Raw genomic sequence first — 18,940 nt, 5'->3', positions numbered from 1 at the left:
TGTCTTAGTATAGTAATTTATAATACGGAGTACATAATTGTCCGTCGAATATTCAACAGAAAACTCTTTAACACGGTAGCTGTACTGTGTTTTTTTTAAACTCAACTAAGACATATTTTAAGATATAAATCTCTTGATTAACTAGGCTACAGCTTGGCTACACTGTGTTAAATAATGTAAAGTACTATGTTAATATACTGTATGTATCTTCCACATTAAACATGATTTGTCTCCTGTAAGATATGTGCACACTTAAATTGAACTTCATCCAGGTGATAAGAATAATCACTGCGATAACGCGAGATAACTATATCGTTTTCTCCTCTTTCTGCGAGTCGAATTGGCTTGGCTAGGAGAACGTGGCGAGCTAAAACTGACCCTTTCCTTAATATTACAATTAATTTTCTCTCTGGGTAGCAGGCTGTTTGCCAATTTACTCATTATCATCCGAGGAGAAGGAGGAAGCTGCAGCCTCTCGCTCCTCTAACCCCACATACAGCACCGGCTTCCCGGGCTCTGCAGCGTCAACACAGTCGTCGTTGATTTAACAAAAATATCATACGAAGAACCAAACATGTCGACAGGGATGACAACAGCGTTAAGGTAATAACACGACAGTATTGGGCTGTTTGACGGATGGTCCTCTGCATAGTTAGCTGCTGTTGCTAGCTCTTAATTCATGCTAACATCTCCGGTGTTGTGTTAAATGTCAGTAGGAGGTGCAGGGTGATGAGGGGCTAAGCAGTCTGAACATTTGAACGTTACATCAAGTATTAAGGCGACACCGCTGTTAGCATCTAACATTGATTCAGTCATAACGATGCTAACCGAAGCTAGCAGGAGAGGCTGGGGTCATCACATGATCCAGAGACAATAATGTAGCCTTATCCAACATACAATCCTTAGAAAAAAAGAGGAACAAATGTTACGGTTATATGGAAAATCGACATATTGGTGTGAAAACATTGGTTTTGTTGTAAAAGGCGTGAGTCAAAGTTAATGCTGTCAGTGAAGGGAATGGCATTTCAATTTGAATTTACATTAAACATGAAAGTTTTATTAAGCTACTTAAATTTCAAAACACGCACAGCAGGAACTGCAAACTGAAAAAAAACGAAGACAATCCAACCGTTCGGTCTAAAAAATAATAATGTAGCCAAATATGAAGTATAAAGAATAGCCATTTAATGTGAATCTTTATACTTTAAATTACACCATTAGTCCACCGCTTCAGTATTTTGTAAATTACGTGTGTCTCCTCGTCCGCAATGAATCACATTAGCATACAGTGCAGGCATGCAGCGAGTGTCTTGTTGACATTTTGCATAATGTAAAGTTAATGGTGCGTCGTTCACGTGACTTAAGGAAACTCTGTTTTTAAATGTAGTAGTCTGCAGTTTCTGTAATATTCTAACAAAAATATGTAGTGCATATAGTACAAGAACAACACAGTTACAATTGCAAGTAAATGTTTCAAGACAATAATAATCAATTATTTACATACTTAAATGGCTCTTGGCAAAGGTAATGCATTCATATCAATTGTGTGTTTATATATACATGCCTAAATCCTAAAATTGTTGCTGGCTGAATATCATGTTCCTCCTTCAGTTTCCAGATCCTAATATTATTTATGCTGGGTGCACAATCAATGCAATGTTGCCCTGTTACCTCTTACTGAATTGCTTTTAATAGGACATAGCCTGAGCTACAATTAAATTGTTGGGAACACTCTCTGTTTGGCATAGTTTTGTGGGTTTGCGTTTGTCTTGCACAAACTGGTATAGCAACATGTCTTCTGTAACGTCAGCAGGTTAAAGGCCATAGTTCAACACAACACAAGAATCAATATATTTCATTTGTTACTTCATCACTTGCATTAGTGTTACCATAGAGTCCATTTCCTTTCCCATTGGACTCAAACACAACACAGAAACCTTTCTATCATTGGAACAATGTGTAGCCAATCATATGGCTCGATGATACTAAAGCCCGCCCTTATCCTCTACCAACCAGTGAGAGTTGACAAAAGTGCAGCTGCAGTTCCTGTACTCAAAAAGCACATTGCTTTGACAGAGTGAAGAAAGCGTTTGAGTTTATTCATCAGATAAGGCGCTGAGTTTTCTGACATCATGCCAACTCCAAGGTAAGATCCAAATGACAAAATCCTCCAGACTTTCCACAGGTTACAAGTTTGCATTGATGATTGTCTTTTCTGAAATGTGCTCACAGCACTGCTAGTCTTTTAATAGTTTGATTTAAAAACCCAGCAACAAAGCGTAACACATTTCAGAGTTTTGGGCATAGACTTAAGTATTAAAATCAGAGTGAATTACATAAAAGCCAAACTGCTGCAAAATTATCTGTATAAACCAGACATCATATGTGTTGTGTCTTGTGTTTTATGAAAGGTAGGTGAACTGTTGTGAAGAGTGGGAAACATTTTACTTCTATGATATATTGTAGCTGAGAAGTATTTAATGAAAGGGTCACATGGGTAAATGCTATCGAAACAACTCAAACTGAATACTGTTTTTCCTGCTTTTACACACCAGTCTAGTGAAAGTATGCTGCATGTATGAACGGCACATGAGCTGCACATGTCTGCACTTGACACATCTGTTGCTCAGAGAATGATAATCCTTTATTTTGATCTTTTCAACGTTCATGACTTCCTGCTTTTCATTTGACTAATCTCTATCTAAATGGGGTTACAATAAGCAACAATTGTCCCCTTTACATGTATCCTTGTCAGCTGAGTAGTGATATCTCCCAAACACAATACAAAAAATCCCTTATTTGTCTGCAATAAGGTCATTAGTTTGCAATTGAACATGTTTCTGTATATTTATTTAGTCCTCATGTTTACTGTAGAGAGACAGTCAGGCAACAGAGCCGAAACCTAGGTTCTTCCCTCATCAAAGTTTCAGTGACTCAATTCAAGAAATCGGAAACAGATTTTTTGATTCACAACGAGTGTTTTTGTCCTCAGCTTGTGAGTAGGTGTGTACATAATACAATAGATGTTTGTCCCCCAACAGTGAAAACACACTCTTTGGGATGGGAAATCCCCTGCTGGACATTTCAGCTGTTGTGGACAAAGATTTCCTTGACAAGTAAGCTTAAACAACAGATTTTATTGACAGTTTTTTTTCCATTTCTGTTGTATCTGACCAAAATGCACTGACATATTTTCCCTGTTCTCGAATAAAGGTTTGGACTGAAGCTTAATGACCAGATCCTCGCTGAAGAACACCACAAAGCCCTGTGAGTCTTTGCTAACGCAAAGTGTTAAAATTACATGGAACCAAATAAGGGATAGACCGGTCATTCATACCCTCACTACTACCATCTTGACACTAAGCCGTACTCAAAATAGCCAAGTTATAAATCAACCCCCTGTTTTTGGCAGCCTGAGAACCTGACACACCCACACATTTTTATCATTCTGAATTTGAGCCAAACCATACCAAGATGCCTCTGAATTTACTACGGCTTTGGGCTAAATAGTAGTTCTACATAAAATAATGTTTTACTACAAGTTCAAAAGCATGTCATCAGTTTTACACAAAAATTAATATATGATAACTTATACCAAGAAGGGCTTTTCTGAGCATGCAAGCCCCTTCTCCAGACCCTCTCTCCTTCACGCTGCTAGCAGATGCATCAGTAATATTATAGCCTTTCTCGAAAACGGGGTTGCGTGTCCCTAAACATAGCACTTTTGAAAGTGCACCTAAAGGTAAACAAAACTGTAAACAACAGAGACCACAATTAAAAATACAGAACTTTAATTACTGACTGACCTCTTCTTTGTCTTTGATGTGCAGATGGTGTCTTTCAAGGAATTTGCTGGTGTTCATTTTAGTGCAGACGTTAAAAGTTCACCATCTGTACGTAAGATGATAGTGAGAGGCAGGTGTTGAAATCAAGCTTAAAGGATTAAACACTTTTGACATACTTAAGAAAATCCAATATTCATAATTTGGGATATTTTAAATGTTGTTATGCATTTGCCTTTATGAAATTAGGTTGTTTATTAGTTATGATTTAATATGTAATACTTTCCTAACTAAACTGAAATGATTGAGTAGAGATGATATTTATACCAGGAAGGTTGCCATTTGTTTTTCAAGTGCAGTATCATCAGCAAAAAGTAATTTATTAAAAAAGACCTTATGTACATCAAAATTCTGGGAAAAAAAAAACTCCTGAATTTGCAAAAAACTCACCCGTTTCTGTTTTACTTTTTACATGTGGTCTAACTTTCAAAGACATTTCATTGTAGATGTTTCAATTAACAGACAGGACAAATATTAAGGCAGAAAACACAACTTCCTTGGTGGATCTGTTGGGTAATAAGTTATGATTTACTCTTATAAGACTGACTTGTTTAGGCCTTTTTATAGCCCAAATGCTCTCTCCAGGAGTACATTCACACTCTCACTCAGGCACATTCACACCTCCACGCTGCTCAGTACAACCACCTTATCTGTTGGATATAAGATAACCACATAACTCTTTGCCGGCCTCTGAGCTGCTCCATTTGGCAGTTTGGTATCTTGCTCAAGAGCACCTCTGCAGTGGTTAAGTGCAGGGAGGTCAAAGTGCAGAACTTTCACTTTCTTAAATATAATTGTTCCTGCTGGTCTCAGGATAAACCAGACATATCTCCCACTAGGTCCAGCACCTACTAAAAATTGTTCTACAGTCCAAATTCATTTTGACAATACATCTATGTTCGAACAGTCGTATTATCTGGACCATTAATTTGATATTAGTAAGCACAGAGGAAAGGGATCTCACCTTTTTTAAGGGAACAGCAGTTGGAATCCAGAATACTTACAGGGTTACTGTTTACTGGAGACACTACTTTTGTTACTACAATTGCATATAAATAATAATGGCTTTGAGCTGCCAAATGCACCTATTCATAACATGAATTATGAAAGACTTGGCTTAAACATCTGGCAAAGAAGTAGCAGAATAGTATAACGTTTTAAAGAAAGTCGTTTTTAAACATACAGTCTGGCTGTTTATCCATGTACATGAACTTTAAATTAGCAATTTATGTTTCACTCGAATGAAAACATCTGCAACCCTTTTCATTATTATGTATTATGTTTGATCCAGCTGCATATTTAACACCTGTAAACATTCTTTATTGTTAAAATGTCGAGGAGTATGCAGCCTTGGCACACGTTTCTTCTGAGTTATTTCTAGATTTATGACTTTTAATATCAGGAAAAACAATTCCTGAGATGCTATACAAATCTGTTCAGTGCGTCCAGACAATTAAAAGTAAATCACAGTGCAGTAATAATAAAACCATAAAGCACCTGAGGTGTACATAAAGAATAAAAAAGACGCATCGGTACATTAGATCGTCTGTACATTTATAAAAGGCTACCTCGTTAGGTCTTGTTATTTGACAAAGGGACTCATGTGACCTTGGGGGGGGCGGCAGCAGCAGCAGCAGCAGCAGCAGCACAAAGCAGCATCATCAGCACTGTTGTTCTCCTCCGGCACAAAGCAGCGGTGTTATCTTTGGCCCCACAGACACCGTTCCCTCCACATTCTGTACAAGGTCAGGCCAGGATTAACATGAGGCTTTGGTGGTTTATTCCCAGCACAATGCATTTCAATGCATGTCCCCTCCAACACCACACACAGCAGCGACCCACCCTCATGTCTGTCAATTTGTACATGTGGTCATTTCCATCACATTAGTATCAACATACAGCAGTACAGTCAATTTAAAAACAACTTGACATGCTGTGATTGTGAGTTTTCCTATTAAGAATGAGTGCAAAGAGGTCATTCACAAGGTGTTGTGACAAATAACACTTAAAAGGCCACAATAGACTTACAAGTGTAGTCGACTGACTCACACTACTGTTGTGCTTCTAAATCTATAGAGTGTAACGCGATTCATTTTTTCTCCCCATCACCCTGGTGGGAGGGAGATCATTGGATGCAGTGCGCTGTGGCCATGCCTGAATTCAATTATCTAGTCACAGCAGAGCCCATATAATCCTGTTGTGGCTGAGGAATTGCCTGCTGTAGAAACCATCAACATGCCTGTTAGTACAGCCTAGGGACTTCATGTTTTTTTTCTTCCAGGAAAAGCCTCGAATGTGACTTTTGATGCTTTTTCATTTCGCGCCTAATGTTTTACAAGTTTCAATTCTAAACGCTTTAGGTTTTTTTTATACTATGGAAATTGGTTGAATAACGGGAAATTACTTTTCAATTTTTGTCATCAATCAAAAATCAAGATAATTTGCTGGTGGCGTTTTCTCAACTATATAAAAGACAAACAATTGCGGCAGTTCTACAGAAATCTATGGAAGAGGATTAGGGCCACATGAAAATAAGTATTTGGGGATGTGAACAAAAAAAGTTTTTTTTCTTTTCTGAGAAAAAAGTCAGAATTCAGACTTTTTTCTCAGCATTTTTTGTTTTTCCACATCCCCACATTTTTTTTTTCATGTGGCCCTAATCCTCTTCTGAGGAAAGCTAGGGGTGTTTCTGCTCTGTTGAAAACCATTAGTTCACTGAGTTTCTTTGGTTATCTAGTGGTTAGGACGCATACCAGAAAATCACAATGTCCTGGTTTGTTTCCGGTCCTGGTGGTTTGTTGTATTTCATGTTTTCTCTCTGTATTTATACCTTCTCCTGTCTGCTAAGTGCATCAAATGAAAGAAATTCCAAGTTACTATTAATAAGGCAGCTGCTGTTTCTCAATATTTGTATTTTCATACATTGTTAACATTATGGTGGTTGGTTGCAGTAAACACACGGGTCTTGTAAGTGCTTTTGTTGGTTCTTCCATGGTGGTCTGAAAGCAACAGCTTCTATTCAGTAGATGCTGGTTTTTCGGAGGATGCCCAGGGCGTGTTGATGTTTGCGGTTTGAGAGGGAAACCAACTACCCAAAGCGCTGTTTGACTTCCTTTTCTGCCTGCTTGGACACATATCATTGTATATTACAGTGGGAGAAATTCACAGCAGACATTTGTGCTTACTAGATCAGGAAAAACTGCGGTGTCATTGATCATAAGTAAATTGACTTTGCTGGTCTGGTGTTGTCCATGCTGTCTTCTGTGAAAAGGCCTCGAGTCAGAGTTAGTTTAGATAGTTTAAAAATCAGCTCCTAAGTTCTAACCCTATCGTCTATTCCTTGACCTCTGAGTGAAACGTCACGGGGTTAAGGGATAGTGGATAGGAGAATTCAAAAGGACTTAGGAGAAGAGACTGCGGTACTTTAGAGACATCCGAATGCACTTTCACTATCCGACGTGTTTATGATGCGCCAGCGGACGTCATTGTGTGCGTCTGCTGCTGTGGGGAAACTATGGAAACCACAGTTTTCTATACAGCGGACTACAACATGGATGTTTAATAAGAAGGAGGGACTACTGTAAAGTCATCTAGAGACTCTGCACCGTGCTCTGATGCTGCTGCTTTGCTTTTATGAACGTGGACAACAGAGAACATATTCTTCATGACCAAAGTTGGAATTGAAATAAAAAAGGAAAGTGAACTTCTGCTCGTCTCCCTCTCCCTCCGGTCCACATTAATACAAATGATCCCAATACGTATGATTGATGAAAAGATCTTAAAATCAATACAGATGTATTTATTATAAACGTTAGTCCTTAACATCTATATCACCATTCAAACATCTTTTAAAAGTTGAACAAACCCCACACAGCTCAGTGAAGACTGTGAAATGTTGACTTTATTTGATCATTTCAGTAAAAACTAACGTTCATATTTCTCTTTTTGATTATAATACTGATGAACGTTCAAAACAAAGCACTTTGGCAACTTACCACATACGTTTTAAAATGCTTAATAAGCACCGTAACTTTCATGATATTATTTCTCATAATCGGTTGTTTCCGTGAACGGCCGACTGTTGAGTGACGGCAAATACTGCGGCTGCAATGCATTGTGGGGCAGCATTTTCTCCTCTCCTCTCGTCAAGGGAGATCCAGTGGTTCCTAAGCTAAAGGAGGTGATAAAGGAAGTTTGAAACCTCCTTTCCTTTCATTCTCATCATTCTAGAGAATTCGAACGGCACTTATCATGGCTGCCACTGAGGGACTTCCGGGTCATTTCACTCCTTTAGGAAGGTTCCTAAGCTAAATGGACTATTCGACTTCAGCCACTGACTCAAAGGTGTCTGAATTATGGACTCTAGAACTTGTAAAAATGTGTCTTACATGTTCAGTATTTTGTCTTGATCTCAGTTAATCAGACAAATAAAATCACAGTTTATTTTAAGTGAAGCAATATTATTCACTTTTTGAATAAAATATTCATTGTAATGTCCCTTTCTTCTCTTTGCTCTGTATTGAATTTCAGTAAAAGGGAATGCACCTTTTCTGCCCAGCAGGTGGCAGCAGTAGCCTACTGTTTGTAACCCAAGGTGTCTTTAAAAAGGAAACATGTCAATATAATGAAAACATGCCTCTTTCTGCAGGGCATAATAATGTGGGCAAATAGACATTTTATTATCGGATAACTAGGCATTAAAGGGTGTTTAGAACACACAGCATTACATAATATAGCGTTCACCCAAACCCTCTTCGGCTTGTTAACCATATCATATTAGAGCTAATGATTATTAGTGTGTCCAATGAGTGAGTCATTGTTACACTGAGTGTATTGTCACCTCTTGGAGGGAGAAAAAGATCAGCCGGCTCCTGAATATTAGTCGCGTTCAAACATTTGTTTTATGACTCTCTCTGTCCGATGATAATTAATTGTTTACTTTCTCATCTCTGGATGATGGCGTGACTCTTTTCAGAGGTTGTTTGCTCACAGCAATTAAGTTCATCAGTGCTCATCCTCCCTCCTCCTCCTCTCCCCCACGTCTCCTTCCTTTTTCTCCCTTTCTCTGTGCTAAATGCAGATTAGCAGCGTCACAATCGCATCCAGAATGAGCGTAAACTCCTCATTATGCCGTGTGACCCTCTGCTGCATGAATAATTCAGGGATGCAGTGTTAGTGGCTGGCTGTTATTAGCATTCCGGATGGCGAGAGGGAGGGAGGGAGGGCGGGAGGCAGGCTCATATCACTGACAGGGCTGACTCAGGGGGATCAGCGCTGGATTGAGACACACATCACACACACATCATCATACGACACAGGAGATCAGTGGAGGTGCCTCTCCACTCACACACCCCGCTGTCTGTGTACATCTTACACACCCCTGCTGCTGCCGTGCAGCTCAATCTGCTTACTGGGAGGAAAACAACAAAGGCCCCTCTCACTGAGTACATGCTAAACACTCTGGCTCCTGTGTGTGTGTGTGTGTGTGTGTGTGTGTGTGTGTGTGTGTGTGTGGTGTGTGTGTGTGTGTGTTGTGTGTGTGTGTGTGTGTGTGTGTGTGTGTGTGTGTTGTGTGTGTGTGTGTGTGTGTGTGTGTGTGTGTGTGTGTGTGTGTGTGGTGTGTGTGTGTGTGGTGTGTGTGTGTTGTGTGTGTGTGTGTGTGTGTGTGTGTGTGTGTGTGTGTGTGTGTGTGTGTGTGTGTGTGTGTGTGTGTGTGTGTGTGTGTCTGCTCTGTAAACACACTTGACTCTTGTTTTGTTTTTTTGTTTTGTTTTTATAATATATATCGAAGGGAATATTGAGTGCTAGAAACCCCCAGCGGAGTTATTCGGGTGTGTCAGGAGTGTTTGTGTGTGTGCTCACATGCAAGCATGCGTGCAGAAGCTGCATGTGCTTGCCATGGTGCCACTTCACTGGATGCACTCATGCTTGACTGAGTGTGTAGACACATTACAACCCCCCCCCCCCCCCCCCCCTTTATTTTTTAACTTCCCCGCTCCCTTGTCTGTTGCTGAGGCTGAGTGTACTACAGTACTTAAACTCACCTCCGCCGGCCCACTGGGGGGTCACAACATCCGGCTCCCCCCTGCCGCCGGGGGCCAAAGGTCGTGGGCCTGCATTAATCAGCCAACCTCTGAGCCACAGAGAGTGAGCAGAGATTAATGGCACTCAACTGGTAATTGAGACATCAGAAACATTTTCAGCCGCCAACCGCGCTGCTCTTGATGTTTTATTGATATGCATGAATCTGACGATTTAGGGCGCTTGCATGAATCTGACATGCTCACCAGAGCTGTACTCATCTGTAAGAAATGTGGATCTAGACCTATTGGATTATAAAACGGGGAAACTTTTCAAATAATGAAAAAAAACGACACGATGAAATGGGGGAGATTTGTGTGCATTTGAAGCATACATGCTGCATCATGAGCGATGGCTGATGCAATCATAATTAAAGCTTGTCCTCTTCAAATGCCTCCCTCTTGTTGATAGTGGCTGCCAGCAGGTGGTGCCAGAAGGAAACATCACAAGTCAAAGGGAGTGTAACAAACATAATCCACATCTCTGTGCATGTGGGCGTCCCCCCTCTCCTCCCCTTCTCTCCCTCCCGACTCTCTCTTTTTTTTAAAGAGCGTTTTATAATTAAAATGTGGGCGTCTCAGCCAGTGCATACAGCATGTTCAGTTCAGAAAATCATGCTCAGGGCTATTTTTAGTCATCTTTGATCCCCAGCAGCCACACAGGAAAAAGCCAATGATGGCAGCAGCCGGTACACATGTAGGCTAGTTAGTAACTATCTGTGTTGATAATTTCTCTACACCTAGCTGTGCGGGGGTAGAGAGAGGAGGCCTGACTGGTGAACAGCAACACTCCCCGTGTGTTTAAAGTTCACACTGGGCCATATGGTCCCCGCAGTAGGGGGTGTTGGTGGAATTATTCACAAGAGGCGCTCTGAATCACCAAGATCCTGGTATCAACCTCCCCGATAAGGAGAATGTCTCAAAGGCTTTGTGCTCTGCCTTCAAATCTCAATCCTCAAGAGAACGCCAGAAGCTTCGTCCTTGCTTACACGCTCCGTCTTCCCACTCTCTCCCTCAACGGGTCCCTCTCTCTCTCCTTCATGTCCTCACACACACTCACACTCCCTCTCCCACATCCACACAGTACAGTGTGACAAACAACGCCACCCTCTGCAGCGTGAAGCCAAAAAGCTGTGACATTTTAGGAGGAAATAATATGAACTCATCCTCCATGACCAGCTTTTGCCCCCGCCGCCTAATCCTTGAGTGCAGCCTAATTAAGTACAAACGGCAGTCGTCGGTTACTTCCAACAAATGGGCTGCGGCTGCTGGATCGGACGATTATTAAAGGGATGCACATTTGTTGTCCCTGCATTGTAATGCAATTACTCACCCATTATGACCATGTAATTGCGCAGTCATTAATTGTGTAGCCAGTCTATAATGCAAAAAGGCTCATCGCCACTGGAGTCGTGTTCTGTGCACTGGGGACCCGGGGCAGGTTTTCTCTGTGGAGCAGGGATTTACCCAAATGGATTGAGATACCTGAACTATGGAGATATCGTAACGCTTTTGTGCGAATCAACATTCATCACTCTCTGTAGTGTATTAGAAGATGTCAGAGGACGGGAACGAGGCCTCGCTCGCTCTTTCAATCATGACTCATTTCAGTACTTTTATGCGTCTCATTCTTCGCCATCTATCCCCATCCTGCTCTAATGTTCCACTGATAAGAATGTCCTATTTATTCTGCGTTCTTCACCAGTTGCTACAGAGAGAGAGAGAGACTCTACAGGCATTGAATGAAAAGCACATATATTTCTAAGGGGGAGCGCGAGCGAGCACGGTGGAAGATAATTATTGATTTGAAATAAGAAAAGATAAGGCTCAACCCTGCGATAGCGCGCAGAACAGAATAATTAATGGGCCTGTCTTGTGTCGGGACAAGCTTTCACATTGAGACGAGCGTATTGATTTTAAACAGATAAACTGCGTAACCCTTTGTGAAGGTTTTGACAAACAATTTAATTGGGTGGAAAAACAACAATATTCCTCACCCTTTCCATCTCCTTTTCATCACGTCCTCGAGCTGTTTTTCCTCTGCCTGACCTATGGAAACAATTACTGTGCATCAGGCCTTGTACTGCCAGACTACCAAGACACGCTGGTGTAGGACGCACACACTGATTGGGGAATCTAATCAATGGTGGAACCTGTCTCCACTCCAGATGCCTGTGTTGAAACTGGGATTACCAAAGCCTTTTAGCCGTACAGCCCCCTTTCAGAGAGAGAAAGATGGGTCTGCCTGTTAAAATGTACCTGCCTGCTCGAACTGAAGCACAGATAATTTAGGGTTCCTGTACAACCCTCCTCCTTCCAAATCCCCAAGGAGAGCAGCACAGAAGCCCCAGTCCTCTAACTTCTCCACTTGCCCTCCCCTGATTACTGATGGGGGCTGTTTGATCATGTTTCCCTGCCTGTCCGGGTGATTTGTAAGCTGTTTAGGCAATTAAATGAGGACGAGCGCAGGAGAGCGGGTGCTGCGGTGATCATTAGCGATGAATTACCCCGGTGTGCACTCAAACACTCGGGAGGACTTTCAGGCGGACCACTCCAGAGGATCCCGATCCAATCTAGCCATTGATTAACAGAGACTTGTTCTTCCTGTGAAATCACTCGACGGGGATTTTAGGGTACTCATCCGGTCTTATCGAGATAGGCTAACATCAAAGGAGAATGAAGAGGGATTGGGTAAACGGGCTCGCCTTGCCCTCCGTGTAAGAGACTTAGAGGAGCAAATCTTGAATTATTGCCTCGTGTAAATAATCTACTTGGAGCTTTTTTGGGGAGGTGAGAGAGGAACTCATGAGTCACTCGGGGCAGAGAACACTCATCGTACTTTGGAAGCTCTCATATTTCCCTTGATGGGATACAACGGTGGGGGCTCTGTCTCCAGGAATGTAAACAACACGATGTTCCTGACTTGTGTGAACTGCCCCCAAAAAGCCAGTGGGATGTAGAGGAATGACTTTTCTAGTAAGACTCTCACATATTATCAACTAATATCAGTAGACTAATTCCCCTAATTTGATTTAAGCTTAATAAGTGCTTCTCCTGGCCTTGAAGTGGGAGCTTATGGGAACGAAAAATAGCACAATGCCTTTAGTTAAGCGTGGTGTTTAGCCGGGGTCAGGGTCAGTCCTTGGTAAAGCATGTGTTATAACAGAGTCCGTCTGTACATTAGTGGAATGCATGGCATACTTGGAATTGCTCTTCCTTTGAAAAACACTAGCCGGTTTTAAAAGCAGAGGTTAGTGGCTGAGGACATTTTGTTCAAAACAATAATTTTTTCTCCGCTCCCTCCCCTCACTGAGGGAGCTTAGTCTGCAGTAGATAGAAAGGGATTTTCTCTTCCTAAATGGCCACGGGGGCCGTTTACGGTGTCACTACTATGGGATCACATGATGTTTGCGGGTGTAAAGGTCTCGAGGCAGCTGCTCCTTTTCAGATGGGATTTTCGAGGCGTCCAAGAGCAGGGCCCCATGCTGTCTGCACTGAAAGGTGGAGCAAATACTTCTAGGAAGAAAAAAGGTCTGAAATCCTCAGAAGCTGTGTGTCTATTTGAAATGGGTTCTGGAGTCCCTCGGCTGCCTTCATGTTATAAACACCCACAGTGCTCAAATTCTTCCTTTGTCAAGGAGTCATAACAGGTGTCTCAGGAATGATTTTTTTTTCCCGGTTAGCATATTTTCCACTTGACATATTTTTCTTTATTAGGAACATTCTGCCCTGGGTAGACCCCTTGCCTTGAGACATGATATGCAGACTTTCTTTGAAGCAGTAAAGGTTACTTTCACACTCGCTCAAGATTCGGCCATGCCTTGTTAAACCAGGTTATGCTAGTACTGAACACCTCTGGCAGACATGTGTTGGTAAGCCATGATGCACTTTGCATACATATTAATCCTGTCAGGAGTGCATACAATACACCTAGCTTCTTTCTAGCTTCAACTTTAAAATGCAGGTTTGCTCCCCCAAAACTTGCAACCCCTGACCCCTGATAACAACTTTGTTTTTGTTCTGAAAAAAGGGAATGTATCGAAACTCTGTATCAGAGACATTACATACCCAGCACCCCTTGGGATTAAACTCAAGTACTTGCTCAAAAAACCCTATACAGTTCATTTAATGTGGAATTACACATAACACCAGTGGTAATGTAATGGGTCACCCTGAACTATTTACCATGCCATTTGGATTTGTACCAATGATTTAAATACAGTCACAAATGTAAAGTGTTCAATTTACAGTTGAAAAAGAAAGCCAAGGACCTTTTTTTATGTGGCGTATCATCTTGACTGCAGTTAGGTCAATTTCCTTAGCAGGGTGGACACGTTTATATAGCCAGCCCCCTGGGAGGCTGTTTGTGTGAAGATGTGGAGAATACACATTATTCATACTCAGCTCCAGAGATAAAGACTCTATCTGCCGACATAGCCCAGCTTTGCATCATGTTACGCCTAAGCATTTAAGCTATTGATGTTTGAAATGGCACTATGATGGGGAAAATGCAAACATTATAGAACCCGCCTTCAGTATTTCACTCGAAACCCAAGGGTGTTCCCGTGGCTTATGTTTGAAAACTCTGCAAGTATTTATTCCCCTCTCCCCAAAGTCATGTCTGTTTTCTTTACTCAATGTGTCTGTTACACTCGTCTGTAAACTGTGCTGTATGGACATCAGACATTACATCAGATGTTGTCTCTCCCTAAACAAGTGATCTGGCTATGACGTTTTTGTACACAAGGACATTGTAGAACTTGTTTTCCTAATTGCTCTGAAACATCACTTGTGAAAAACAAAATGGCTGCCGATCTGGAAAGATGAATAGTGAAAGATGAATAGTTTCTGTTATTTCATGCATCCCTTTGAGGAAGCAGTTCAAGTTCCCTCCGAAATAACTCATCTTGCTTTAATAGTGTCTGGCTAACTACAGCCATCTGTGGGTAATGTTCCTCTTTTGCTTTTATCAAATTGGCATTTAAACCCCAACGGCCTCTTTTCAACTCCAGCAACATTTGTGGTCAAGTTTCCCATCCAACAAAATCCAGCATTTGCTCGCAGCTTTTTCTTTTTGCGCCATTTTCATAAACAGCTTTCTCCTGGAATGTCACAACATTTAAAAATTCTTGTAAGCAGAAACACCTGAACAGTATGTTGAGCAATTGTGCAATAAATTACTAAAATGAACAGATAAATGGTTGAAATTGTTAGAAGTACCCTAATAGATAAATGGTGGGAATGGTTATGAAAAGATTGGACACATTCAGAAAAAAGATAGCACAATGGATGGTTAGCAGTTCAAATGGTTGATGCTAACATTATTGTATCAACTTGCTATGTTCATATGCCTGGTTCATACTACCACTGGCATTTGGTAATTGTATCCTGTGTTGAACTGGTTGAATATATAACATGTTGATAGTTTATAAATACAAATTATGCTTGAAGTCATTATGATCCATTCTCTGGAGACCGCAAATGTCTTTACTAAATGTCATTATCTATATTCACAGCTCTTCTACTGTACCTGTGTAACCTCGCCTAATGGATTTTGTATTGGCTAATTTGAGATGCTTATGAAATGCAATTTCATAAGCATCTCTGTGGCTTAAAGATTTAATGTTGTACCTGAACTTGGAGAAGATTAAATATAACCTGAGGGGCTCCTCAAAACTATTTGAATCTGTCTGGGGCTCTATGATAGCCTACATAGCTAAATTAAGACACTAAATTATGAAGAAAAGTGGGGAACTACGAATGTATGTGTATGTTTTTTTTTCCCCTCTTTTTTTTCTTCCTTGTGTCTCTTTTGATCTGTTTGTTTTTGGTATATTAATTTTTATTTATCTGTTCTGTTCTGACTGTAAATATAAACTCATTGTGCCTGACTCAATAAAAAAAAATAAAAAAAGGAAATGCAATTTGTCCTCACTCCTCCTACACATGTTTAAATGTGACAAGTGTTGATACATCTGTACCCTGCCTCGGATACATCTGGCTGTATCTAACGTTTACACTAAGCTTGTATCAGTAGGTCTGGTCTAATTCACTTTGTGGTTAACCTTGTTTTTCTACTTATTTATTTCAGGTTTGAAGAAATTGTCCAGAAGAAGAAAGTTGAATACCATGCAGGAGGTTCGACACAGAACTCCGTGAAGATTGCACAGGTTAGTCTTCTCTTGCCCCCTGAATGTGTTTTTAAATATACAGCGGTATGTTTCCAACCTTAGGTTTGTCAGCCTGGGAATACAGAGCATAGCTGCACAGCATCAAGACACATTACAGTTTAAGGTGTTGTGAATTCATCAGACCTGCCACGGAAAGAGAAAGGCTGGGAGGATCCATAATATTTGCAGTGTTATCTAGTTGGCCTAATTTCCTGAGACATATCAAACATCAATTAGAGAGAATTACAAGTAGATGCAATTAACATGTCACAACGAATTATATCAAACAAATGCCGATCTCCTGCCTGACAGATCTGAGTATCTAAAAGAAAAAGAAGATTGCCGCAAATCTAAAATGCCAATCTGAATCGGGGAAGATTATTCACTGAATACTTTTTCTTTTTTAAGTGACTGCAGTAAGTCTGTGAATTTGACATGTAGTGATTAGCTGCTGATAAGGCTTTGGTCCGCTCACAATAAACAAAGAAAAAGCATCCAGCTGAAAAATAATTCTCTTCCGAGGAGAAATGAGTGCAGAAGCTAATTGAGAGGCTGATGTTTGTGAAAGCGCCGTCTCTTTATTATGTGTGGGTTTTTGTTTGTACGTGTAAGAACAGTGTGTAGAGCTCGTATTTGTACTGATATGTATGTGTGTGTGATTGTATGTGTATTTAACACAAGATAGATACAGAAAAACAAGCAGGCCCTCAGGCTGCCACCGTAAGCATCCTTTTTAAAAAGAGATGTGGAGCTGTGCACCTCTATACTGACGCTATTTAATTATAACAATCAGAAGTGTTTACACAAACCTCAGTCACTCGCAGACATTAACTGCCCACGAGATTAAATTTTTTCGCCAACAATTCCACTTATTTTTGAAATATACTGGATGCAGTTGGATTTCAAAATGTGGTTTTCCCAACACAACCATGGAAATCGTGATGATTTTCTTGTTTCTTTTCCGAACACCAGCTTAGGCCATAGCTTTATCTGGGTGTCTCAGTGAGGACATAGACCTTGACTGGCATTTGTTATGTTTTATCTAAGAGGGCACAAAAGGAAATGCCCCAAGGTGTGCAACAACCCCATTGTGAAATCAGATGGAGAAGGAGATTTGTATTGCAGGCCCTTTCTGCAAAAAGAGCTGTCATGGCCCCTGTGCCCTGTGAGAAGCGTTCAGTCGACTTAAATCACTCTTATAATGGCATGGCAGACCCCATCAAATGTTATTCTACTCTGTTTATTTGGATATTTACCCCTTTCACAGAGAAGATGTCGAGCTGATTCTGAAATGCTCATGATAACAAGAGTGTTTTCGTCCCACACCCAGGAGTCTCAGAAACAGTTTCTGTCAATATATACCTTGAAGCGCTCACTTTTCCACATTCCACTTTCAGGTGATGGTGTTCTTTTATGAAATATGTATAATGCATAACCGGCTCCCAGATTATCACATTGTAGCACTTGCAATATGTGAAACTTCAAACCCTGCTGTATTGTGGAAGCTGAACCTTCAAACACGAATGATATGCACTGCAGCGCTGAATCCACATCAAAGGGCCCAGTGACTAAATGAGATTCTCGATCCAGGGCAGGTTTGCTCGGGAGCACCGCCGCCGCTAGAGGAGAGGGAGAAGTGTTCAGAGGCTTTGCACAGGAATCGCTGCACACGCTGGGAAAACCCGGGGTGTGGGAGGATCAATGCCTTTGCCAGTAGAACTCGTACTTTCTTCCAAAACCTATCCGCTTCATCGGAGGCTGTAATAGGTTAAATACTGCCGCTTCATCGAGTTAAGATTTCTGCACTATCAAGGAAAACCTAAGCCTTGGCTTTAAGAAGATGCAGAATCGATGGTAATTGGATTTAGTCAAATGAGAATTGACCAAGCTGAAGTTTAGATGGATATGTATTGTTTCCCTTTAGCCACCGTCTGTGCCCCGCTCTTTGATCGAAATCATCCATTGCACTGTTTGCTCGTCGTCCATTGGTTGCACTCAGTGCTATCTTTAGCACTGGCACATTACTCTTTTTTTACGTTATCTTACATTATAGCTCCTGTCACAACTTATCCATATTCAAAGCACACATCATGGCAACTAGAGTCCCAAGGTAGACATATCTACACATCTGTACTTCCTTATCTGTGCACCATTGCTTCTAAATAAGCCTTAGATTTAGCTTGTATGCAAAGCTGTCTGGCTCTGATTCTAAAGAGGAAACAATGCAATGATAGAAGTAGGTTGGAGGTTGTTTTGCCTTTGCCAAGGCTCTAACAAGCACCATGCCCTAAAGGGGCATTCAACACAAAGGCTCACCTACTGGATGTTGCAAGGCTGTAAGGTAACACAAACCAGCCCTGTGTAGCCGGCTCTCACACATCAAAGGGGCTTCGCCTCAGATACGGCACGGCGGGAAACAACAATCATATTTCTTTCAGTCATTTACAAAGTTGAAGGCAAAATAAATTGTGGCCTCTCTGAGCATGCGATCCAGAATTTGGTACCGCGGAGCACGCATGGTGTTTATCACAGGTGACAGAATCACTGGGGCGAGTCGGTTGACTGGAGGGCTGTATCAAGAAGCACAGTCAATTCATTTAGACAGAACATCAAAGTCCTCCAACAGCTCCTTAGGGCCAAGAGATTGAAGTCTGAGCAGAGACAGGCTCATAGGGAGTTATTGCTCCTGCCAGGGAAGTAGATCCTGCTCGGAGTGCCTCGTGTAAACCGTGCATCCTCATTATGGTCCTCACAAATCAACAGCATTGACATATTTTATTTCTTTGCACTGTAAGCAGGCTTTGTACCCATTCACCCAAAAGAACAAATTGATATGTAAGTGCCCTAG

The 18,940-nt window shown here is 41.2% G+C and overlaps 1 protein-coding gene across 2 annotated transcripts in view; it reads left to right on the top strand.

Annotated features, from left to right (window-relative positions):
* The first annotated feature begins 291 nt into the window (after window positions 1–291).
* Window positions 292–18,940, top strand: part of LOC117465257 (adenosine kinase-like) — a 99,093-nt gene continuing 80,444 nt past the window's right edge. Inside the window, exons 1-5 of one of the 2 annotated variants that reach the window (XM_034108194.2) lie at window positions 292–603; window positions 2,017–2,146; window positions 3,042–3,116; window positions 3,214–3,267; window positions 16,014–16,092. In XM_034108194.2, the coding sequence (XP_033964085.1) occupies window positions 2,133–2,146; window positions 3,042–3,116; window positions 3,214–3,267; window positions 16,014–16,092 (222 nt within the window). In that variant the 5' untranslated portion in view covers window positions 292–603; window positions 2,017–2,132. The remainder of the gene's footprint in view (window positions 604–2,016; window positions 2,147–3,041; window positions 3,117–3,213; window positions 3,268–16,013; window positions 16,093–18,940) is intronic. The other variant, XM_034108193.2, reaches the window with a different exon arrangement.

This window comes from Pseudochaenichthys georgianus, chromosome 19, assembly GCF_902827115.2.
Source record: "Pseudochaenichthys georgianus chromosome 19, fPseGeo1.2, whole genome shotgun sequence".
Taxonomy (NCBI): Eukaryota; Metazoa; Chordata; class Actinopteri; order Perciformes; family Channichthyidae; genus Pseudochaenichthys; species Pseudochaenichthys georgianus.
This window is presented reverse-complemented; position numbering and strand designations above follow the sequence as displayed.